At 35.4% G+C, this 24,200-nt stretch overlaps 1 protein-coding gene across 1 annotated transcript; it reads right to left on the reverse strand.

Moving 5' to 3' along the window:
• Nucleotides 1-13,464: 13,464 nt before the first annotated feature.
• LOC140163535 (uncharacterized) lies at nucleotides 13,465-23,819 on the reverse strand. The gene is made up of 4 exons (XM_072186849.1): nucleotides 23,678-23,819; nucleotides 22,259-22,303; nucleotides 20,431-20,514; nucleotides 13,465-14,237 (listed from the first exon to the last, which is right to left on the reverse strand). The coding sequence occupies exons 1-4, from the start codon at nucleotides 23,748-23,750 to the stop codon at nucleotides 13,465-13,467; spliced, it is 975 nt and encodes a 324-aa protein (XP_072042950.1). The 5' UTR covers nucleotides 23,751-23,819.
• Between the last annotated feature and the right edge of the window lie 381 nt (nucleotides 23,820-24,200).

Consider the following 24,200-nt stretch of genomic DNA (forward strand, 5'->3'; position numbering starts at 1 on the left):
CTGACGTATTTGCGCGACGTATTTGTCATTTGAACGGCGAAATTGACATAAGTCCTTTTCACATAGTGACGTATTTTATTTAATATTGATTTTTTGCAGAATAAGTTATGCTCTGATAGTGATAAGTGAATTATATTGTAAATATGGTATATTTGCATTACTGTTAAACTGGTTTTAATCGACAATAATATTTTAATCAAGATTATGCAGTAAATGAAAATCGCTAGATTTTCAAGTTCGATTTTCTCGAAATGCGTATTTTGCAAATACGTTAGTATGTGATGCGGCCGACGAAATGTGCTAGAAAATTTGGACATGCATCCCACGTTTCAAATGAAATACACAGGAAGACCACCCGATGTGCCAAAGGTCACTTTTCCAGACATCCTGAGACGCTGTAATGTCAGCGCCCATCTGGTCACGTGGGCATTAAATTAAGTGCCTTTATTTAAATGGCCTAAGACAACTGATTATGATCTTTAGGAGATGGGTAGAGCTTACCAGCAGGTACAATTCCGCCAACGAGTGGTACTTTCGTATTATTTCTAACTAAGTCATGACCTAAGGGTGCAGGTAATATGGCAAAATGGTCAATTTGTATGCATTGTCAATTGAAAATTCAATAAAATTTAAACCTTTGTATTTTTTGGTTAAATTTTGCATTTTTACAATTAAAATCATCTATCACAAGTGTTTTTTAAAAGCACAAAACATTGATTTTCTGAGCTTTTTTTCTTTCCCATAGAATAACACAGGGGTCCATATTACCTGCACAGGCAGGTGATATGGGCTACTTGATGATGACGTCAAAATGTGCATATTACAGACAGGGGTGGTGGTGATAATTATTTTTGTTTACATTAAAAGTAGTTACTGATTCATGTTAACAAAGTGTAGTATTATGTGTCTTTATGCAAATTATGCAAATGAGCTTAAGTGGCCCATATTGCCTGCACGTACCTGGCCCTATACAAAAAGATCATCCACAGCTATCACCATGATCATCCACAGCAATCACCACTGATTGCCAGCCCTGGTATTCCACAGAATGAAAAGGAATGGCAAGTTCTACTTCTGTTTCTCAGAGTAGAGCTCCCTTTATAGCATTAGTCATAGTGAACCTCACCGCAATTTCATGTTGAGGATATTTACATGAAGTTACGCAAGCTTAATGCCAAAAAACACCTGGTCCTGGTGGCCTTTCAAAAGTATATAAATAAAGGAAGTCAGCTTTATCACAATTTGTTAAAGTTTGTATCACAATGGGCATATACTAAGGGCGCTCCACGGTTGTTTGATGTGATCATTCGTTAATGTTTCTAACAAAACATTACATAAATCAATTCTAGACCTTGACAATATCAACAGCTATCACACTTATATAGGCACACGTAATTGTTTAGCTATTTTTATATAACTTAGATTTTCTTTTCTTTATCAAAACTGTCATCTATTCCTGCCTTTTTGTGGTAATTTTTATTCTATTAACTGTATATTTGTGTGCAAATTGAGGGCGCTATTTTATATATTTTAAATTTAGTCCAATAGTATGAGTTATTCCTTTCATTTCAGTTTAAAAAGTAATTTGAAAAATTTCTTGCAATATGTTACTCATTTTTATGTTGTTTTAATGCCATTATACAGGTGTCTACCCTGTCCGTTATCACTCCACCACAAAAGAGTGGCAAATGCTCTCCTGTGGAGTTCCCCAGGCTACAGCATTACGGGCCTCTGGGCCCCACATATTAAAACAACGAGCTGGCTATATAAAGTAGCTGCAGAGTTGGTACAGTGATAGCGCTTGAGTATCATATCTTTAAATAGATACATGAACCTCATAGGTCAAATATTATGGGGCCCAGAGCCTAAAACGTTAAAACAAAGGGCCAGTATTTCTAATTTTATGGGCCCCAAATGTTAAATCAATGGGCCGGCCAATGTTTTACGGCTTTGAGTTGAAACATAGATAACACTTGAGCATTATATCTTCTCATGCATACATGAGTCACATTTGTAACAAAAGATGGGCCCAAAGGTCCCAAATGCTAAAACAAAGGCCGGCCACACGCCGTCCACACCAGGTTAATACTTATTTTGTATAGGCAGTAAACGAACTGGTCTATAAATGCCCCGCCAGCTGCTGAGAGTAGCTGCTAGTCACAAAATAATTGTGACCCGACCACTTCAAATAATTTTTGGTAATTATTCCTAGCTACATGTAAGTCTATACTGGTGTATTTACTATGTATCTCAAATACTTGAATATATTTTGTTATTTTTGGTATTTGTAAAAAAACTTGCAGTTGAATTTATGTTTTGAAAGAATATGATAAGCTCCAGTCTGCGTATTGAAAACCCAGCCTGCGTATTGAAAACAAAAACTGACAAAAAAATCGAATTATCTTGAGTTAGTAACGTTAAAGAGGGTAATGAGCATGCGTCCAAGCGTTTATCTGCAGATAAAGGAGCTTCATAGTTAAGAGTTGATATACAGTGTACTGCATTTTATTTTGGGATAGGTACTGAGCCCCATATGTCGAATAGTATTTACATACTTAAAAGGGCCCTCTACAAAGATGCGTCTGTTATTAGATATCTAACACCTGTTTCATATTTTGCAATATTGCGCGAGGGTTTGTGCAATGTTATTCATTTTATGTTATTTTGCCACAAATATTATACATTTTTAGATTCTCCGTGCTTGTTTGTTTGTTTGTTTTTGTTTTTTGTTATCTTTCTTGATGTTGATTATTCATTTAGTAGTTTAAAACTTTGTTTTTTAAAATGTTACCCAATCTGATCAACTCTGACAGGCTTAAGTCGGAAATTTTGAAAATTAAGTTTCTACCGTTAGTAACCTGCTCAGTACCCACACTTACTGATGTTGACCCCGGGTCTCTTGAATACTCGGTGGCAAAGTTATGAATCTTTCATATGTCCATTCTTTAATGGGTTTTTTTTATTTATTTTTTAAAAATTTTTTCTCTTCACATTTTGCTTATATCTCGGTTTCATTATTGCCGACTTTAGCCTGATTAGACCAGATCTACCAAAAAAACGTTGACAACGTAAAGAATTCAGCAAGTTTAAAAAAAACCCACCTCGGCTCACTTTTTGAAACTTGGTCCCATTTGTAAAAGGTACTGATTTAAACTTTATCATATTTATATAAATTTAAAACATTTCCAGAAGTGTTATGTATCTTTAATGTGCAGATGCGATATTAATTTGTAAGCTTTCTGGAACGACCTGAAAGGTTATTATCTTGTTCTTGCACGGTATTTTATAATAATCATGATTAATGATTGAATTAAACAAATAACACGTAGGCTTGTAATCTTGTTGGAAACGCTGTGTTCTGTTGAAATAAAATAAAAACACTGATTTGCTGTTGGTGTTTAAAATGGGACCAAGTTTCAAAAAGTGAGCCGAGGTGGGTTTTTTAAACTTGCTGAATTCTTTACGTTGTCAACGTTTTTTTGGTAGATTTCTTTTCTTTTTATGAATGTAGCCAAGCAGCTCCAAGATTAGAAAGTCATCAGGTTAGAATGTGCTCCATAAAACAAATAAAACGAAAAATAGATGTTTGAAGTTGCAATTCTGGATTCATGACAATAAATAATTAAACAACACTTTATCAGTCGTTTATTTTTAAAACTTGCTTGTCACACGTGACTGTAATGTTAAGAGGCGTACACAATGATCAATATACATTTTAATATATTTTAATTATTCAAGGCAACGTAAATATGTAAAGAAAATGTAAATATGAACAACACACACCCAATGTTGACAATGCCAGAGAGACACAGAGAGTAAGTCCGATTTAGGCCTACTTCAAGTCGAAACTGGTAAATGCGCATTATATTTAAGCCTATACTACGGAAGCGTCTAAATCCCCTGAGTAGGCAATATAATCGTGTTTTAATGTATGTGGTTCTTTGTATTTGCGGGGCAACCTAGTTGGATATTCCTATTAAGCGGCGGTTGTCGGCGATCTTTCGTGGTTTGTGGTTTTCATCAAGCCCTGCCCTCTATCGGGAGCTAATTTATAGTTTAAGCTTGTTGGATATCCATATTTCGTGGTTTCTGGTTCTTTGTAACCATGTGGGGCAATCTAGTTGCATATCCAAATTTCGCTGTTTGTGGTTCTTTATAGCCCTGCGGTGCAATCTAGTTGGATATCAATATTGAGCAGTTGCTGTTGATCTTTCGCGGTTTGTGGTCTTAATTTGTTGGATATCCATATTACGCGGTTTGTGGTTCTTTATAATCTGGGCTTGTTGGATATCCATATTTCGTGGCTTGTGGTTCTTTGAAGCCCTGTGGGGCAATAGCTGCATATCGAAATTCCGCGGTTTGTGGTTCTTTATACAATGTAGCCCTGCGGGCAATCTAGTTGGATATCAATATTGAGCGGCAGTTGTTGTTGATCTTTCGCGGTTTGTGGTCTTAATTTGTTGGATATCCATATTTCGCGGTTTGTGGTTCTTTATAATCGATAGGCCTGTGGGAAATCTGGTTGGATATCCAAATTGCGCGGTTTGTGGTTCTTTGTATTTGCGGGCAATCTAGTTGGATATCCCTATTAAGCGGCGGTTGTCGGCGATCTTTCGCGGTTTGTGATTTTAATTTCCTTACCAAGCCCTGCCCTCTATTGGGAGCTAATTTATAGTTTAAGGGGGTACTACACCCATTGATTTTTTTTTTGCATTTTTTTGCATTTTGTGAAGAAATTACAAAAAAAAATTGGACAAAGTGGTATGCAAAATGAAGGGGCAAATCTTCTTGTTTTATTGGTGGCATCGGTATCAATGTAGCTTACATCCTTTTGAAGATAGAAGCCAAAAGGAGGTACATCACTGATGATTTAAATTCACTTCATTTTGGAAAGCTTACTATCAACGGATTTCGTTAAAATTTTGGATATGTGTTGCTAACACATTAGGGAAATAATGTTGATATGTAAAATGGGAATAAGTGGTCCCTGATTTCTTTTATGACTTCATGAACTTGGTGCTCCACAACTATCAAAAACCGAACCGGTTAAAATGCTTCTATTTTCAATGTCGAGCTATATTTTGTACTTTGAACTTGCAACACTATGTCACTGAAACTTAATTAAGCCATAGGTAACAGGTTACCACAACCACACTACAGCAATGTTGAAAAAGATTGTATTTTTGTCACCTATACCACCATATTAGGTAGTTTTTGTGAAACTTCATTTTTGTGATTTTGGTAACTATTTTATATTTATTTGCCCAATCCAACTCAACTAGGCAATCTAAATTGTACTCACCATTTACATCCCATGGTATTTTAGTATATCCACCTCACACATTTCCATTATATATCCAGTAACAGACAAAATATCAAAAGTGATGCCTCATTATGACATGTATGATATCACAGACTATCACATGTATTCCAAATTGATGCCTGAATTTGACCTGAACCAATTGACCTATAACCTGACCTTTGATGACCTTATAGCCTTTTTTAATCTCTTTTCCTAACTACATAGTATAGAAGATACATACATGGTGTATTATTAAATTATCTATGTGGAAGAGATTATTTAGCCTATTTAATTTATTCAGTGTTATAATCAGTGATTTTATTTCTATAGATAGTATAACAATGGATTTAATGTATCCTATTCATGTATTCTACTTGGACATGTTCAATAGAATAAATTATGGATTGTTATGAAACACACATCTCAGTTACCAGGATACAGTAAACAAAAAAATATATAGGGCTAAAATGATTTTCTAAAATGGTTTAAAACCACTTTTTATGTAGAGATATTTTATAAGTTCAGGACATGAGATGATGAACATATTTATATACTTTATAAATTTGCAACAAAAAAAAGAAGATGGGTACTGATGAAAATGGGGGTATTAAATCGCCTTAAGCTTGTTGGATATCCATATTTCGTGGTGTGTCATCCTTTATAGCCCTGCAGGGCAATCTAGTATATATCCAAATTTCGCGGTTTGTGGTTCTTTATAGCCCTGTGGGGAAATCTAGTTGATAACAATATTCAGCAGCAGTTGTTGGCGATCTTTCGCTGTTTGTGATTTTAATTTGTGACAATTTATAATATTTATTCCAAATATAATTTCAGTCTGAGCTGTGAACAGAGCCACTGATAAATGTGTTTTAAATGACGAAGATATCATGATAGTCAGGCATGGTGAAAGCATCTGGATGGTGAAAGTAGGCCCTAGGCCTAGGCCTAAATGTGAATAAAAAATCAAACATGTTTGTTTGATGAAAAAAATATAATATCACAATAGCAATGGATGTTCGAAATGGTGTTATTCTTGATTTATGACAATTATATTGGTTAATGGGTGATTCTCTGAAAAGAGTAACTTTTAAGTCCCGCGACTTTCGGCGCTCATAAAAGTTTTAAAAGCGGATTTTTTTTTTTCTTTCTCGGCTTAGTCATGGACTTTTGTATGTATAAAATAGTTAAGAACATCCAAGTAGGGAAAAATTAATTTCTTGGTGTCAAAAAATTCTTCAATATCTGACGACCCCCCTGAAAACCCCATGTCCCGATGTCACGTACCGAATTTTAGTGATTTTGTAGTATTTTTGTGAGCAAGTGTGGGAAGTGAAAATTACCACTGACTGGGGTAAATATCATGTCTAAGAAGGTTTAAATGCTTAAAACCACTTCTAAAGTCAATATTATGGAATAATTAAAAAATTTGTGTCAAAAAATTGCTGTCCATTGGTTTTGCATCATTGCCGTCACATTGGCATCAAAACGACTGGAGGTGAAGACCAAATATCAGAGGTCAATAATTTGACCCTGTACGCTGCCTTTTACAGACGACGAAAAACATCAACCCGGAATAGGTGCACATTGGCACTCTTTTCCTGCCAATTTTGAGGGTATCTTCAAGTATATACGTGCGTACCTTTATTCAACATCATCTCCAAACGTTTCTGATCAATTTGATATAAGTCTTATTGTTGAAATTTTCCGGAAAATAATGATGGTTGAATATGTCCCACAAGCTGTTGTGGTGATATGTAACACGTGGGTAAGATTAACCCTGCTATTTATCGTAAGCAATGTCTGAACCATCATCTCCGCTACATCAGTTGGCGTCACAATTTGCCATGGCGGAGATGATTCTCTATAGGAATTCGTGTAGAAATATCATCTCCGTCACATCACCATCATCTCCATCACATCACCGGATCTTGAGATACAGCGAAGTCCAGTTTAGTTTATCAGAAAATGCTTACCAATTCTAGACCTTCTCATCTGTATGAATTTAATTTTCAAGTAGTGTGAAAACATTACTGAAATCAAATGTCTGTGACGGAGATGATTCTCTATAGGAATTTGTGTAGAAATATCATCTCCGTCACATCACTATCATCTCCATCACAGCATTGTCATCTCCATCACAATTGTTGTTGACCTTTATTTGACCTTTGACCCAGACAACATGGAATTTACTATTTGGAAATGTAATTGATATTGTATGTGTTTACTATGTCAATAGAAATTTATTTAGTTATTTCAAGCAAAATTACGAATATACTTAAGTTTGTATAAAAAAATACTAACAGACATGACATTTTCCGTACAGCCTGCCTCTCATTGTCCCAACTAAATGACGAAAGTACAAAATCATATTTTTTTAAATGAAAAAAGCAAACATGAATCAAACAACTTACAAGTTATCCATAAAACTCATAATTAAGAGTTTTAACAATTTTTTTGTCCTTATTTCCTTTTTGGCCTAAATGTGACGGAGATGATGCTCACCTGGCACAACCTGCAGATTACGCCCTCTATAATATAGAGGGCGCCCTAAAGATTGCGCCAAATATTGTTTTCATGCACTAGAGACTTACATCCTTACAGATATGTAAAGGAAACATTTTATAATCATTTTCAAATTCATATTTGCCTATCTTCAAATAGTACACCTTTTCAGAGAAATACCCTAATAAAACATTAAAAAAAAGGTGGTGGGAAGTTTCGAACTTGGGCAAAACTTCATAAAGTGGATTAGAAGTCCATGACCTTAACCACTTCGCCACGGGTACGTCCCGATATAACGACGTGTGAAAGTGGAGTATTTATTAATATGAATGTATGCTGTGGTCCGGAAAGAATACAAGAATTGTGAAAAACTTGATTTTTTGGCGAATGGGATCCAGAATTTGTATGTAGGGTATCCAGGAAAATGCTGGGGTATATTTTGAAAGTGAATCTCAAAAAGTAGTGCGTCTTTGACAGCCATGTATGGCTGTAGCAGTGACGAAAGATTCTGGATATCAGTATGATTAGCTATGATTTTACACTAATTTTGGCTATGAAATACCGCGTGAAATAATACAAGAATGTTTGTTTATTATCAAACAATCGGATTGACTGTAAGATTGGTGTAACTTTTTGAATTAATGAGTTATTAAAATATTACACTTTGGACAGTAAATAAGATTTAGCATGGTTTTAGATATATTTTGTACCCAGCGAAAAATATCACAGAACAATAGCGTTTTGTTTCGTGTAAATATAGTCCGCGGTGCATCTGTTTATTCTTCTTTATCAGTCGTTTTTTTAAAACTTGCTGGTCATGCTACCGCTTGACTCTAATCTATATGGGTAAAACTAAAGCTAGTCCAGATGGTGTCCAGATGGATTAGTTTTTTCCTAGTCAGTCATGTCCGACTAGTTTGCTCCACTAGTATAAGCTAGTCCATCTAGTTTCAACTTACTAATCATGGAACCTTTTAAAAAAAAATCAAAATCGGAGTATTTTTCCATTTTTGTCCCCTGTGGAATCCAAATTTTGAAATTTGACCTTTTCTCCCGTAACTCAAGAAATATCGGAGATAGGTCAAACTATACTTTATCTGAATCCTGAATGACAAAGGGAATATGATTTTAACATCAATTGACCAAATTTCACCCATGCTTGGATTTTTGGGGACATTTAGTATGTTCTTAAATACACTTTTCTGAAATGAATGGTGATTATATAAATGGATTCTGTTGCAATTAGTGATGGGTATTTTTTTTTAAATTGATTGGCTTATGTTTACAGTGTATACATTTCTCAATGAGCTAATCAGTGGTAATAAAGTCATCAACTGGAAATTCGTTATAATATGAATATTATTGTGTAAGCTGGACAAGTGGTTTGGTATAATTAATTTTGTGGGTAAAATCTAATTGTACTTTTTAAGTGTTTTATGCGTGAATATGGTTGTGTCATCTAATTATTTGAACTTAAGAATTGTTATAAAGCTTATGACGTTAGGAGATTCATCTTTAAACAAAGTTTTACTTACCTAAAAATGTCGGCCATCTCGATCGAAGACCATTATCGGAGTGATATCCCTAGTCAATCCTTCCTTCTGGTTGATTGCGCTTCTGGTACACTTGCGCTCAGAAGTGGATAATAAATTATACAGGGTTAAGAAAATGCGCACTCATCTCTGATGGTGTTCATATTAACCCATCATGCTCTTGCTCATAAATGGCCCTGATGCTTCCCGGGGATGCTTCCCACGGGATTGGTTTCATTAAGATGAGTGGTCAAATTGTCAGCTTGGTTATCAGTGGCAACTGAATGCCATGTACATACCGATACCAGAGGCGCGGTTTACAGTCAGTAAGGGCCAGTCTAAATGGATTGTGGCGATAGCCTCACATGTCAAATGCAAACTCGCGACTATCTTACAGAAGCGTAGCCAGGGGTGCTGAGGAGGGGTTATTGCCCCGGAAATTTCCCCAAACCCACATAACTTTTCAGGGATAAAATGGGGACGGTAAAGAGTAGGCTCAAAATGGGACAAAAATTGACCACACCACTAAAATCCTGGCTACGCCACTGCTACCTGAAGCAGGAACACCCGAAATATGTGTGGTGCAGAACAAATCGTAGAAGCTCCATGACATACTGTCTTGTTGTAATCTGATGTTGCAGACATTTAAAGATTCATCAATTTGCCGTAGAAGTGATGTATTAATCTACCGTAGCAATAGATGAATACAATTTTTGAATATATCGCCCTGCACTACAAGCAAATTGCACTCATCGCCTGTTTTTGTCTGCAATCATAGATTGAATATACAATACCATTCTTTTCAAAGATACTAATCTTACAGGTACGAGTGATCAGCATGATATGGATATTCTAAAGAATTACGATTCAGGTCTTTATCCTTGTTCTTTGACATCTATGGTTCAATGCGTGAACGTTGTAGCGTGTGAACGTTGTACCGCGTGAACGTTGTAGTACAGGGCGATATTCAGTTATTGTATTCATCTATTGCTATGGTAGTTAATCCGATTCATAAAAGATGGAATCCCCTCTCATGTAATCACAATAGCAAAGTCAGTCATGTCTATTTATAGATTGGGAATTCCCAGATTTCATATAATGTTATGATTGTATATTCCAACATATGGATGTGAAGTAATGAAATATAGAATGGGACTTTCGGAGGTTTAGCATATACGTTATGAAAGCATGATTTGAGGGCATGACTTTTGTGTTGCTATTTATTTACTTTTTTATATTTTTTGTGGGCTGGAGCATATTGTAGCCGTTTCTCAAGATTTTAAACATATAGACTTCCGTTTAGGGCCTATTATTATCTTTTTTTTTCAAACATTAACCAAATAAATTTTTTATGTTGAGCTAAACGTACGGGTTCTTTAAAAAAAAAAAAAGTAAATAAATTGACAGGTAAACACAAGTTCATTTTGCTATTCCTTTACTTTTTAATGTATTCACTATTGATTTTAAATAATTATGTAATTAAAAAGATAAACATTATCGTGAGTAACGATTAAAGGCTCTATCTGTGATTACCAAAAATCAAACTAAAAAACGAACCAAATAAGGGTGAAATATCACATTTTATTTATTATTATGTTTTGTCGAATCCAAGTGTGTGAAAATATTGGATCCAAAACATAATAATGATAAAATCGGATGCTTTACACCCAATATTTATTGGTCTGGCTATGTGTTTTAAAATATTGAACTCGACTACGTCTCGTCCTATATTTTAAAACTCATAGGCTCGACCAATAAATATGTGCTCAATCGATCCAAATTTTATATCACAATTGGATCGATTGAGCACATATTTATTGGTCGATCTCGGAGTTGTAAAATTTTGGACCAGACCTAGTCGAGTCCAATAATTTACAACTCGTAGTGAGACCAATAAATATTGGGTGTAGAGCATCCAATTTTATTATTATTAAGTTTTGAATCCAATATTTTCACACACTTCTGCAACTTTTGAAATCCGACCCTTTACCATTGAAATGCTTGTAACTTTTTTCACAAAGATTACAGATTAACAAATTAGTTGTCAAAATTCGCAGTAAGAAATTCAGCGAGTTCATCCATTTGCTGAATACTCTTTTGGTTTTTAAATCATGGCGACTTTTTCAAGTGTAACGATTCTTTTTGAGCAGTGTATTAACAGCTTACGTGATACAACATGTGTTTTAAGATGGCCGCTATAGATAACGCCAATGCGACGAAAAAAAGAAAACCTGTTCTACGGGCGGCGGACGGACCTTTCAAGTAGGGTCGGTCGGTCGTGCTTTTCTTTTTTAATGACCCAAAAAATCACCAATATCTGGAAATATTTGCATTTTGGGAAAATACACAAACAAAAATCCTGAAATTGTCGAAATTTGGGTCGGTATTCATTTGTACAGGAAAAATATTTTCCCAATTTGTTCAAAATCTGGGTCGGTCGGGCCCGTAGAACAGGGTTTTCTTTTTTCGTCGCCCAATAGGCAGTTTTATACTTTCCGTATTTCATCTATACCCCGGGATCTATACTACTTTGCTTAAAGTTGAGAATCAATTATGAGATTTGAAGTCACAGATAGTGCTACAGAATGGTGAAACCATTGTTTAAGTTTTGCGAAAAGTGTGAAATTTGGCTCAGATGTAGTATTCAGTCTGGGGAACAATTCTAGTGGGAGGGCCAAAAAATATTTTGTCCAATTTGGCTGCCATAGAGGTCATCGAACTTTTTACAGGGAAAATTGTTCAAATTGAGTTATAAACCATGCCAACGTGCTCCCCTGGTCACAAGGATCTAGAAAAAGTATAGTTTGATCTATCTGTGATGTACGGTTCTCTCGCCATCTTGGAATGAATTTAATCTGTGCCATTTTGGGGGCTTTTCACAAAAAATTATTTTTTTTTTGCTATGATTCACCATTCTGCAGCACTACGAACTACAGTGTTTTGTCCAGTCAGCAAGGTCGACGAGTGGATCCAATACAGCACATGACTGCATACATACAGTTTCCGAAAAGATTGTTTAAGTAGTCAATATGCCATTCTTTATTACTGTGACCACGCTATGACTACTGGAAAACGCACCTTCGTCAACGACTGCACGAGTAGCAAACACAAAACTTTTCAAAACGTTTTAAACAGTTTATATTTTTGGTTTTGGTTATAGAAATACGTTTTAATTACATCAAATGTCAGGTTTTATAAAGGTCATGCAAACGTTTTTGCTCTGAGTAGTAGATGGCATATGAATAACAGAGGACATGAGTAATAGAGGACATATGAATATTTTATATCTGTGAAAACATTTTAAAAATGTTGTCAAAATGTTATTATTATATAATTTTGCCAAATTAACACTTTTTGCCAAATATTTTCATCACTTTAATAACATTATGTTGGAATATTTTTGCAGTAAGTTAAACAAATATTTTTGAATGTTATGAAAACGTTTTATACCCCGTTTAAACGTTTTCTGGCAACATTGTCTAACCTTTTACAAATAATGTCGAAAACGTTTTGTGTTTGCTGAGGAGTAAGAATATATTTGTCTTTATTACATATGTATTAAAGCCATACCGTATTGTAGCATTTGACGAGGAGGACGAGCTTCTTTTTTTTTTAATTCTGTTTTTTACACGATTATAATGTAAATCAAGACTTTGGGTGCGTGCTATAGTTTTGTCAATATCCGAGATTTTAAATAAACCGTCTAAACGGTTTATTAGTACGATGGAAATATTAGTCGAAATCGTTTGCGATGTTCATAACACAGTAAGTACATGGCGTGCGGGACGGTCATACACACATATCGAAGAACCTTACTGTAGAACAACCGACGGAGTAATCGCATTGGCGCTACTACATGTAGTAAATTTCTTCTTTTTTTTTTTTGCTTTACCTCATTTATTTGGCTCAAAATTGTTTAAAACGGACATATCTGACAGTAAAAGCTAACATTTTATGGAAAATAAATACTAATCTATATGGCTTTAAATATAAAATTGCAATAAAAGATGTCAAGGTAGTTATCTTGCCAAGTCGACATATTATTAGTTTAGGCTTATTAAAGTATAATGTACAATCTATATATGAAATTGGTTACTATTTTTACCAACTTAATTTTTACAGTCCCAACTAACACCTAAATTGAATCAACTTAATTTTCCTCTTCTCATTCCTCTGGTGCGGCCTCTCCTTCTTCTGGTGCGGCCTCTCCTTCTTCTGGTGCGGCCTCTCCTTCTTCTGGTGCGGCCTCTCCTTCTTCTGGTGCGGCCTCTCCTTCTTCTGGTGCGGCCTCTCCTTCTTCTGGTACGGCCTCTCCTTCTTCTGGTGCGGCCTCTCCTTCTTCTGGTGCGGCCTCTCCTTCTTCTGGTGCGGCCTCTCCTTCTTCTGGTGCGGCCTCTCCTTCTTCTGGTGCGGCCTCTCCTTCTTCTGGTGCGGCCTCTCCTTCTTCTGGTGCGGCCTCTCCTTCTTCTGGTGCGGCCTCTCCTTCTTCTGGTGCGGCCCCTCCTTCTTCTGGTGCGGCCCCTCCTTCTTCTGCTGCGGCCTCTCCTTGCGGCCTCTCCTTCTTCTGCTGCGGCCTCTCCTTCTTCTGCTGCGGCCTCTCCTTCTGCTGCGGCCTCTCCTTCTGCTGCGGCCTCTCCTTCTGCTGCGGCCTCTCCTTCTGCTGCGGCCTCTCCTTCTGCTGCGGCCTCTCCTTCTGCTGCGGCCTCTCCTTCTGCGGCCTCTTCTGCTCTCTTCTGCTGCGGCCTCTCCTTCTGCGGCCTCTTCTGCTGCGGCCTCTTCTGCTGCGGCCTCTTCTGCTGCGGCCTCTTCTGCTGCGGCCTCTTCTGCTGCGGTCTCTTCTGCTGCGGTCTCTTCTGCTGCGGTCTCTTCTGCTGCGGTCTCTTCTGCTGCGGTCTCTTCTGCTGCGATATCGAAAGAAAGAAAGAAAGAAAGAAAGAAAGAAAGAAAGAAAGAAAGAAAGAAAGAAAGAAAGAAAGAAAGAAAGAAAGAAAGAAAGAAAGAAAGAAAGAAAGAAAGAAAGAAAGAAAGAAAGAAAGAAAGAAAGAAAGAAAGAAAGAAAGAAAGAAAGAAAGAAAGAAAGAAAGAAAGGAAGGAAGGAAGAATAATTACCATTTTCTACCCTTTCGTGGCCATTTTTCAATCTGAGGGCCTACTTTTTTCAAAAATTGGGTTATATAACTTTTTGGGATCACAGTTCATGTATCGGTCTCAAACTTTTATTTAAGCTATAGGCCTAGCATGCTTGTATTTTTGATTCACAGAAAGGCCCAAAATACCTCAAAGATTTTAATAAAGCTATAACATATGCTTCTCTTTTTATATACTTACAAGTTAACAGAAAGGCCCCAAATTACCTCTAAAAATATTTTGTTGTTACCGGAACTCATCCACAGCGCGGAGTACTTTGGTGGTTCTTTTTGTCAGAGATTTAAGACTTTCGTAACTTTTCAGTTAAAATCGTAAAACTTTATTACTTTATAGGACATACAGATTTAGAAAAAATACTTTTGTAGCCATGCAGAGGATGAGTTAAGGAAGCCCCATCATGCACTGCAAACGTGTTATCACTAGAGTTTCAACTGCCACTTTACTTTTCAAATCCCATTGAATTCTGTGCAAAAGATGTTGTTTAAGAATTGCGCCTGTGTCATTATTACTTGGTCGATTTGTATGCATAAAGGATAATTCACACCTTCTGTAGGTAACATAAAATGTGTAATCGACTAGCATTTTGAATGCGTTTTTATTGTAAAAATATCAGTCCAAATTCAAATTTAACCATGCCCGTCAATGCAATGTGCGAGCAGTGATGTCATGTTCACTCACACAGCTGTGCTAACCGCAAGTCAACACAGTGGCGTGGTGGGAAGTGCTTTTATCGTCTGGTAGCCATGCGTCCAATACAGAAAATATACAGTTTTTGATTTTGACCATTCCTTCAAAAATGTCACTCGCATCAACGTCTGTGCGATATTTGCATTTTTATTTCTTTAAACGTAATAACAGTAATTTGTGTTTTCTACACATTCAAATTTTTATATCATACTTCAATTTGCCCCCCCCCCCCCTGACATTTGAGTCGTTTTAAGGACACGTGCTAAAATTCAAACATGATATTAAATTAATCAAAACTCTCTGAACGCTGCATGAATTTGTTTACTTTTTCACCACTTTTTCATGAACTTTAACAATCTGAATTAAGGGGTGGGGTATGAACGTTTGCACAGTATTTATTGTGGGACATGGGAGCACATCCGACATATCGAATTGCATTTTAAATACGAGGAATGTCCTTCTGATATCAAATAATTTTCATTTTTTGAAATTCGCAATGTAATACACATTTCATGGCAAATAATTAAAAAATTATATTTTTGACATTTAACAGTCCTCGAAGTAAACTTTATAAATCTGATGATATGTACCTTTAAAAAGTGTATGTAAATTAACTGGGAAGAAATTGAAAATTTTGACCTTTCGTATTGAAGATATGGATTTTGTTCCAAAAAACTTTTTGGGAAAAAATGTATATCTTCACTTATGAATGGTCAAATTTTTCAATTGATCGTCGGCTTTTCCTCCCAGCTAAATAGCCTACACTTCGAGTACATATCATTAGATTTATGAAGGACTGTTATATTATATCAAAAATTTAACAAATATCAAATTTTAATAATTCGTCATAAAATTTGTATTATATCGCGAATTTAAAAGAAAATGATAATTATTTGATATCAGGACATTCTTTGTATTCAGAATGCAATTCGATATGTCTGATGCGCTCTTATGTCTCACAAAAAATACTGTCGAAACGCTCATTTCAGAGCCCTTTAGCAAATTATCTTTTATATTTTAACTTTAAATGCCTTAAAATCTTACTTCTTAAGTTTTTATTCATACCGTAAAATCGAAATATTACACTTATCTGTCCTACTTTTTAACTGATTTCTATGACAGGCCTAATTCATTCCAATATGGCTTACAAGGGCGCACACCACCAATACAGCGTCCCACTCATAGAATTGACGCGCCTTTATTTGCGCGATTTTAGACCTTTTCGGCAATAAATTGAATATAAAAATACTGCTATAAAAATACTACTAGCTATACATGAGAACCAAATATAACGGTATATGACGTTTATAATTAAAGGGGGGTTGCAACACCCCTCCCCCATAGACTTCTCCGTAGTCCACTTGCCAATTGTGCATACTCTGGCTTTTACATTTAAGCTTAAAACTCTGATTCAATTATTTGTGCACAATTGATAGATTTTCACATCTGATCTTTTTAGTCACAGCACTCCCTCTGTTTGTTAGCTTCCCAAGTGATTTTTAACTCGGATAATTAACTGGCAGATTCTGAAATTAGAATTTATTGTTCAGTATTGAAGTGCCATTATAGTTATGCCATTATGATATGTTGCATTCAATAAGCCTACGTATACTTTACTTTTACTGTCACAAATATAATTATATTAACTTTTTCATAACCATTTTATACTAGCATTTTGATGTAATAAATATCAGTATAATTTCGAGTTCAACTGAATGCGTTCATCATGATTAATAACATATTTTTATTTATCAAAAATCGACTATGGCATAGTTTATCTCCTCACCCCCTCATCATGGCCGTCGGTTCATGTAAGGCCGTCGGTAGACGGAAGGCGTTGTTGAAAAAAAATTGGGTTAACAATAGACCATTTTTCACCCAGAGTGATAGGAAAAAGGGGATAATTGTAAAGAAAATGACGAAAAATTGTCAAATACACATAAAAATTATGTGTTTTTATGTTAGTACCGCCTATTATCCTTTTTCAAACCATGCAAAAATATTTTGGGTCAACAAATCACAACTTCCGTCGGTAAAACATATTTCATTCGGTACATTTACAAGTTGTGCCCCTCGGTTCCAAAATCCTTGCTACGCCACTGGCCCACCCCTCGTAGCCCGTGTTACAAAATATGGCTCAGTAGTTATAGGGTTAAGGTATATTGGCCCGAATTAGTCCTGTCATAGAAATCACGTCAAACACCAGAACAAATAATTATGTTTAAAAATCTGATTTTACAGTCTGAATCAAAACTTAAAAATTCACTTAATGATTTTAAAGCACTTTGAAGTGAAAATATGATTTAATTTTTTTCAATATAGATTGTTAAAGTTCATTAAAGTCATGAATAGGTAAGCAAATTCTACATTTAGAGAGTATTTGGTTTATTCAATATGAAAAATTAGCACGTGTCTTTAAAACCACCCAAATGTCAGTGTTTTCGGCAGGGTGGCGGCAAAATGGAATGTAAAAATTTGAATTTGTATAAAACATATCAACTCACTTTTATTACGTTTAAAGAAAAAAATGCATACCATTTAAAAGACGCTGATGCGAGTACATGTTTTGAGGAAAGTGGACAAGACTGCTAGAATGGTACAAATCACAAAAAATATGTTTCTTTTCTGTATTGGACGCATGACTACAAAAGTATTTAAGAAAGTTTCCAAATCTGTGACAAAAAGAACCGATTTTGAACCTTTGTCTCTTGGCCCGAATTAGACTTGTCATAGACATCACATCAAATACAGGACATTTATGTCAAAAATTTTGATTTTACAGTCTGAATTTAAACTTTAATATTTTTAAAGCACTTTAAAGTGAAAATATGATTTAATTTTCTTAACATAGGTTGTTAACGTTCATTAGAATGATGAAACAGTAAGCAAATTCGGCGTTTAGATAGTTTTGATTAATTCAATACGGTATCACGTTTAAATATTAGCTTGTGTATTTAAAACGACTTAAATGCCAGTTGTTTCGTTCGGGAGGGGGGTATGGAATATAATATAAAAATTTGAATTTGCAGAAAACATATAAACTCACTTTTATTACGTTTAAAGAAATTAAAATGCAAATATACCATTCATAGACGTTGATGCGAGTGACTTTTCTTCTGGGGAAATGGGCAAGACTGCTAGAATGGTCAAAATCACACAAACTGTATATTTTCTGTATTGGACGCGTGACTACAAAAGTAGGCCTATTTGTTTCTAAATCCATGAAATCTGTATATCTTAGAGCAATAAAATTTTACGATTTAAGTCAAAATTGTTTAACGCTCTTCCAGGAGTAAAAATTCCCGAAGTTCCACCAAACACTTGGTTTTTTTAAATTCTATGAGCCGAAAACATAGTTTGAGAACGTGGTGGAATTTCAACACGCGAAGAAGCTCTTATGAACTAGATATAAGTCTGAGTGTTTTAGACTTAAAATTCAAATTTGCATCCTGCGAATTCAGAAATTTGCACGAAGTATGAGATCACGGTCCAAATTGGAAGTAATATGCATATGAACTATAAATAATCAGAGGAATGTATGCAAGAGCTACTATATTTAAACTAGAACCAGTTACTGTAACTGCACAACTGTATCGAGGATTGTATACCCGCAATCTTTTGCACACACTTTACATATAGCGTGCAATACTTGCTTTATGTATACAGGGTAATACAAATTACTTCATTATCAGACCTAATTAATTAATTAATTATTGAAAAGGTTTAATTAGTGCTAATTATAGCTGATTAAATACTTCACAGTAATTACTTTCAGTCATAAATAATCATTCCAACCCAGAAAGAATACAATATCTCTTTGTTTGTCTATTTCAGACTATAATTGTTTGCAATTCTGAAAATTGACTGTTTTACATAGAAGCCTTTGAGAAAAGGTATGGACGAGCCTGTAAATGTGCTCTTTAGTCTAATTAATCAGATTAAATCACACAAAGTACATAATTATTTAGTTGCTACAATTGTTTGGCTGCTTCGACCAACAATACCTCGTCTACCCTTAAACAGCCAAAATAACCAGTGGCATGTCTTTCACTTTACTGCGTTAATTCGGTTTAAAATGAACAAACCCTTCCTAACCGTTATTACTGATAATTATTGTTTTAGCATTTTCGATCAAGAATAACAAAATTAAAATTGAACGGAAATCGTACATTATGACTTTAAGGAATCGGATAGCAACGTTTGAACAGTATTTTTTGTGGGACCTGAGAGCACATCAGACATATCGAATGCATTCTAAATACAAATAATGTCGTTCTGATATCAAGTAATATTGATTTTTTAAATTCGCGATATAATACAAATTTTATAGCAAATTACTAGTATTAAAATTTTATATTTCTGATATTCGATAGTCCTCGAAATAAGCTTTATAAATATAATGATATGTAGGCCTACTTACAGTGTATGTAGCTGGGATGAAAAACGACCATCAATTGAAAATTTTAACAGTTCATGTTGGTGTTGGGGGAAATCTATATCGTCAACATGAAAGTCAAAATTTTAATATGTTGGACGGCTTTTCGTCCCAGCTACACATTTTAAATACATATCATAGGTTTAAAAAATTTGAGGACAGTTTACAAGTGTACAAGTTTTTTCTATTTGTCTCTATGCCACCAAAACATATGGTATAAGAGAGTTACAATAAGACATAATATCATAACATACTATATCATACAATAAAACAAGTTAAATTTCAAAAATATAAAATAATGTGTATTATATCCCGAATTAAAAAAAACACCAAAAATAATTTGATATCAGAAGGGCTTTCCTCGTTTTCAAAATGCATTCGGTCTGATGTGCTCTCAGGTCCCACAAAATACGTGCAAATGTCGCTATTTAAGCCCTTAAAAGGGCATTTCGTGATCCACAGCCTCATCCCCCACTTTAAAAAAAAAAAAAAGTTGAGATTTTTATATCACTGGAAACCTCTGGCTACATAATGTTTATATACAAAATATTTCTTGCAGATTAATTCGTTTCGCAAAGATATCGTGAAATTTTAATTTCGTTCTGGTATACCAGAACGAAATTACAACGCTTTGTGTATGGAGCAGTGTAATACACATAATCATGCATAACTCGTGAATGCAAAATCGGAATCAACTGAAATTTTGGGAATAGGTTTTTTTCTTTTTTATTTATTTTTTTTTTTCATAAAAAGAGGATGCTACGATCACGAAATACTCAGGAAAGTCCATTTTATTTAATCTTCTGCTCAAGCTGTATAATTACCATTTGTGTTGTCTTTTACAGCATTAGCTATAACTTTTACAGCGTCAAGAACTGCAACAGCAGCAGCGGGGTTTGTTTCGGCACCTGTGGTAGAATTGTCAGATAAATTACGAAACAATTATAAAGGATTATAAAGAACATATGTATAAAAAATACAGGGTGTCCCAGAAAAAAATATAAAAATATAAAAAAGTAAAAAAATTGAACTTAAGTCGAGAAATCGACATCAGAATCAAAAAATTAAAATGTAGCGCATAGCCTATTTTATTGTGCAACACATACAAAAATTGTATTTCATTCGGTAGACTGGTTGCGAAGAAATTAAAAATTACATAATACGCGCATCAAAACAATGTAGGTAATTCCAAATTTGATCAACATGTGCTTTTTCACACAACGCTCTCTAAAGTTTGTGTATCTCATTTAAGTCCACATCATTGCGTACATGTGAAAAACAGGACTTTGAACAAAATAGAGGGGGCACTTTTTGGGAAATCTCAATGATATGAGGCGAAGGAGCATTGCGATTTCAATGGGAAATATCTCAATGCTCCTTTAGATCGGATTGACATTAATTCGCAGCCCCTCGTGCATGTTTGGCGAAATTTATTGCCAATTCCTTTGAAACACAAGCGTAATGGTGAAATTATATTAAAAGCGTCAGAATCAGGCGGCGGATGACATGATCGAGCCGGCAACTTGTGAAACCGCCCGGCCGTATGGCATTTTCCAATATACTCGGTTAGTTTTGTGGGGTTCATTATCGAACCCCAACGGTTTTAGCTTGTATTTATATTATTTATCAACATAGGCCTATTTGTTTGTGATAATTTCAAGCGTTTTAAATTTCAAAATAATCAATTACACTTTTGACGTTGAAAATTTACTGAATTTAGAGAATGCAATGCGGCCACCACCTGGTAAGAACGAAATTGAATTTATAATAATGAATTGTTCTGCTCATAAATTAATAGGTTGAATTAGGACATGTGAATTTAAATTCTCATAGTTCGAAAAAAAAAATTATGGTTGGTTGCCAGCATTCAATTTCGAGCGAAAAGAACAACACTTAGGCGGGCCTAAAAGCCATATTAGGCCTAGGCCTATAACATTTCTGTAAATATAGATTAGTATTTATTTTCCATAAAATATTAGCTTTTACTGTCAGATATGCCCCCTTTTAATTTTGAGCCGAACAAGTGAGGTAAAGCATAGAAAATTGGAATTTAGTAACATGGAATGCATGTTACATGTTGCATGTAATACGGTACGATCTTCGGGTGTGTATATAATATGTATCACGCATGCCGTGTACGTACTGTGAATATGTGTCCGACTAATAACATGACTAATATTTCCATCGTAATAATAAAACGCCGGTTCCATCGTTTTATTCAAAATCTCGGATTTTAACAAGTCTTGATTTTTGCTAAAGAACATTACAATTGTGTAAGGGACCGATCGTTATTTACGGCAGGGGGGGGAATGGGTGTTTTGGCAAATATATCGACAAAAAATTTCGCGTTCCCCTCGCGTCCGCTCAAAATTTTCGCGTTCCCCCTTATTTTCCCAATTTTCTCCATTTAAAATTTAACAATCCCCCTCCTGGTTCAACTAAAATTTCAGGTTCCCCCTCAAGACCACAAAAAATTTCGTGTTCCCCCTAAATTTACCCATTCCCCCCCTGCCATAATTAACGATCGCTCCCTAAAAACCAGAATTTAAAACATTTTTTGAGGGCGTCCTCCTCGGCAAATGTTATAATATGGCTTTAAATCGAGCGCACAAGTGGTGAAATTGGCCGGGAAAATTTATTTAAAATACATACCTGCACCGTTAGCATGGTTAGCGGCTGCATTTACTTCGGCAGGAGCTGTGTATTAAAACGACAAGTTCTTTGATATTCATTTTCACAACAACAAAATTATGTGCAGTCATTAAGGTGGCACACAGGATCACTCAAAGTGGCCAATTTTAGACATTGTTTTGTATTGTATCTTTAAAAGTAATGATGATAAGTACATAAAAGTATACATTTTCAGAAAGGAAATGATGCCAGAAATCCAACTAGCACGGCAGATGTATGCAAAAATGAGCACTTTTTGAGAAAAGCGCTAAAAATGAAAAATATCAATCCATTTGCAGTTATATTTTTGTTCATCACATCAACGCACCGGTGGCGATTTGAATATTTAGAAAATCCCATATGAATATGGCTGAAAAACGGCTTGGTTCCTCACCCCCCCCCCACCATGGGCGGTGCCCCCCCCCCCCACCCAATACGATGACTCATGCTATTGTGGGAAGCCATGGAATGTGAATGTAAGAATGATGTTGACGTGTTGCAGTTGGGGTCAGGACTGTCAACTCTGACGCATTGAGCGTGAGACTCACGCAATCCGGGGGAAGGGGTGTATTTTTCGAAAGAAAATTTTGAAAAAGGACCCATCCATATACCAATTTTGCCTAGAAAAAGGGGTAATTGATATACCAAAAGGCCGAAAATGCTACCCATGTTTGCGACATGTCCCCTGGGCACGCATTCTGGTACTTTCTGACGCGAAGGTAGTAAAATCTCACGCCAAAATAGTATATTTCACGCCAGGGTAGCAAAATCTCAAGCATCGTCGAAATAAAATGTTGTTCCCTATTCAACAAATAACCTTCGCAACCAGAATTAGCTCCCGGAGTTTCGTACGGGTTACAACGAGACAATTAGCAGTAAGTTCCTTGTCCAGGGGAATTTCAAGCTAACTCAATTTCTTCCACGAGAACGCACTAGGCACCGCCAGGGTTCGAACCCGCAACCTCTCGCACGACAGTCGAACGCCTTATCGATCGAGTTAACTTTACTGAAGAAATATTTGTTGTTGTCCACAACATTTGTGGTTCAAAATCATGCTTTTTATGAATGTCTCCAAAACGGAGCCGTTGTACTTAAATCTGACAATTGGATTTGTCACTATTTTTGCCATTCTCATTATGTGTACTTTTATATACAGTAGACCAATAATTTAGCAGTAATGAAGATCAAACGATAAAACAATTAAAATATTGAAACATTTTGGCTAAAACAGTTTTCTGTAATCATATAAGAGTAGGTCTACGAAATATAAATTCAAAAGAATGCTGCAATTTCAGCATTAAGAAACGATCCAATATTCATAAGCATTTATCTAAACCTTTTAAAATTGGTCAAACTTTTTATACGTCTTAAAAAAAAATTGAAACTGTTTAAGATACCTACCTGCCAAAGATGCCATCACACACGATGCTATCAGCATCAACATCATAAGTTGTGATTTCGCCATTATGCTCATATAAAGTAGTGTGAAATTACTGGAATGAGGTGATATCGTTAGACTTCTCAACCAACAGGTCTTCTTCCTATGATGTCCGGATTGGAATGATACAGAAAGATTATGTGTTAATATAAAAATAATGATTCTGCCTCGTCAGCTGCAAACAATTGATTTCATCTTTTTACATTAACACTTTCTTCCATTCATTTCAGTTGTGAAAATGTACACATATACATTGACGTGATCGCGTGATATATCAAAATCATTGTCATCGACACATTGGCAATTTTGTTTTTGATCACACAAAAAAGGGTGTAAAAATTTGGTAAGGATTGGAATCAAATATGTATGCTACTTTGTGCATACCGTATCTTACTAATTGTCACCCCAGGTAAAACCAAAAATCGTCGACAATTGCACTTTTTTTGTTAAAAAAAAGGCATATTCCCACCTTGCTTCATCAGATAA

The sequence above is a fragment of the Amphiura filiformis genome, chromosome 11, assembly GCF_039555335.1.
Source record: "Amphiura filiformis chromosome 11, Afil_fr2py, whole genome shotgun sequence".
NCBI lineage: Eukaryota > Metazoa > Echinodermata > Ophiuroidea > Amphilepidida > Amphiuridae > Amphiura > Amphiura filiformis.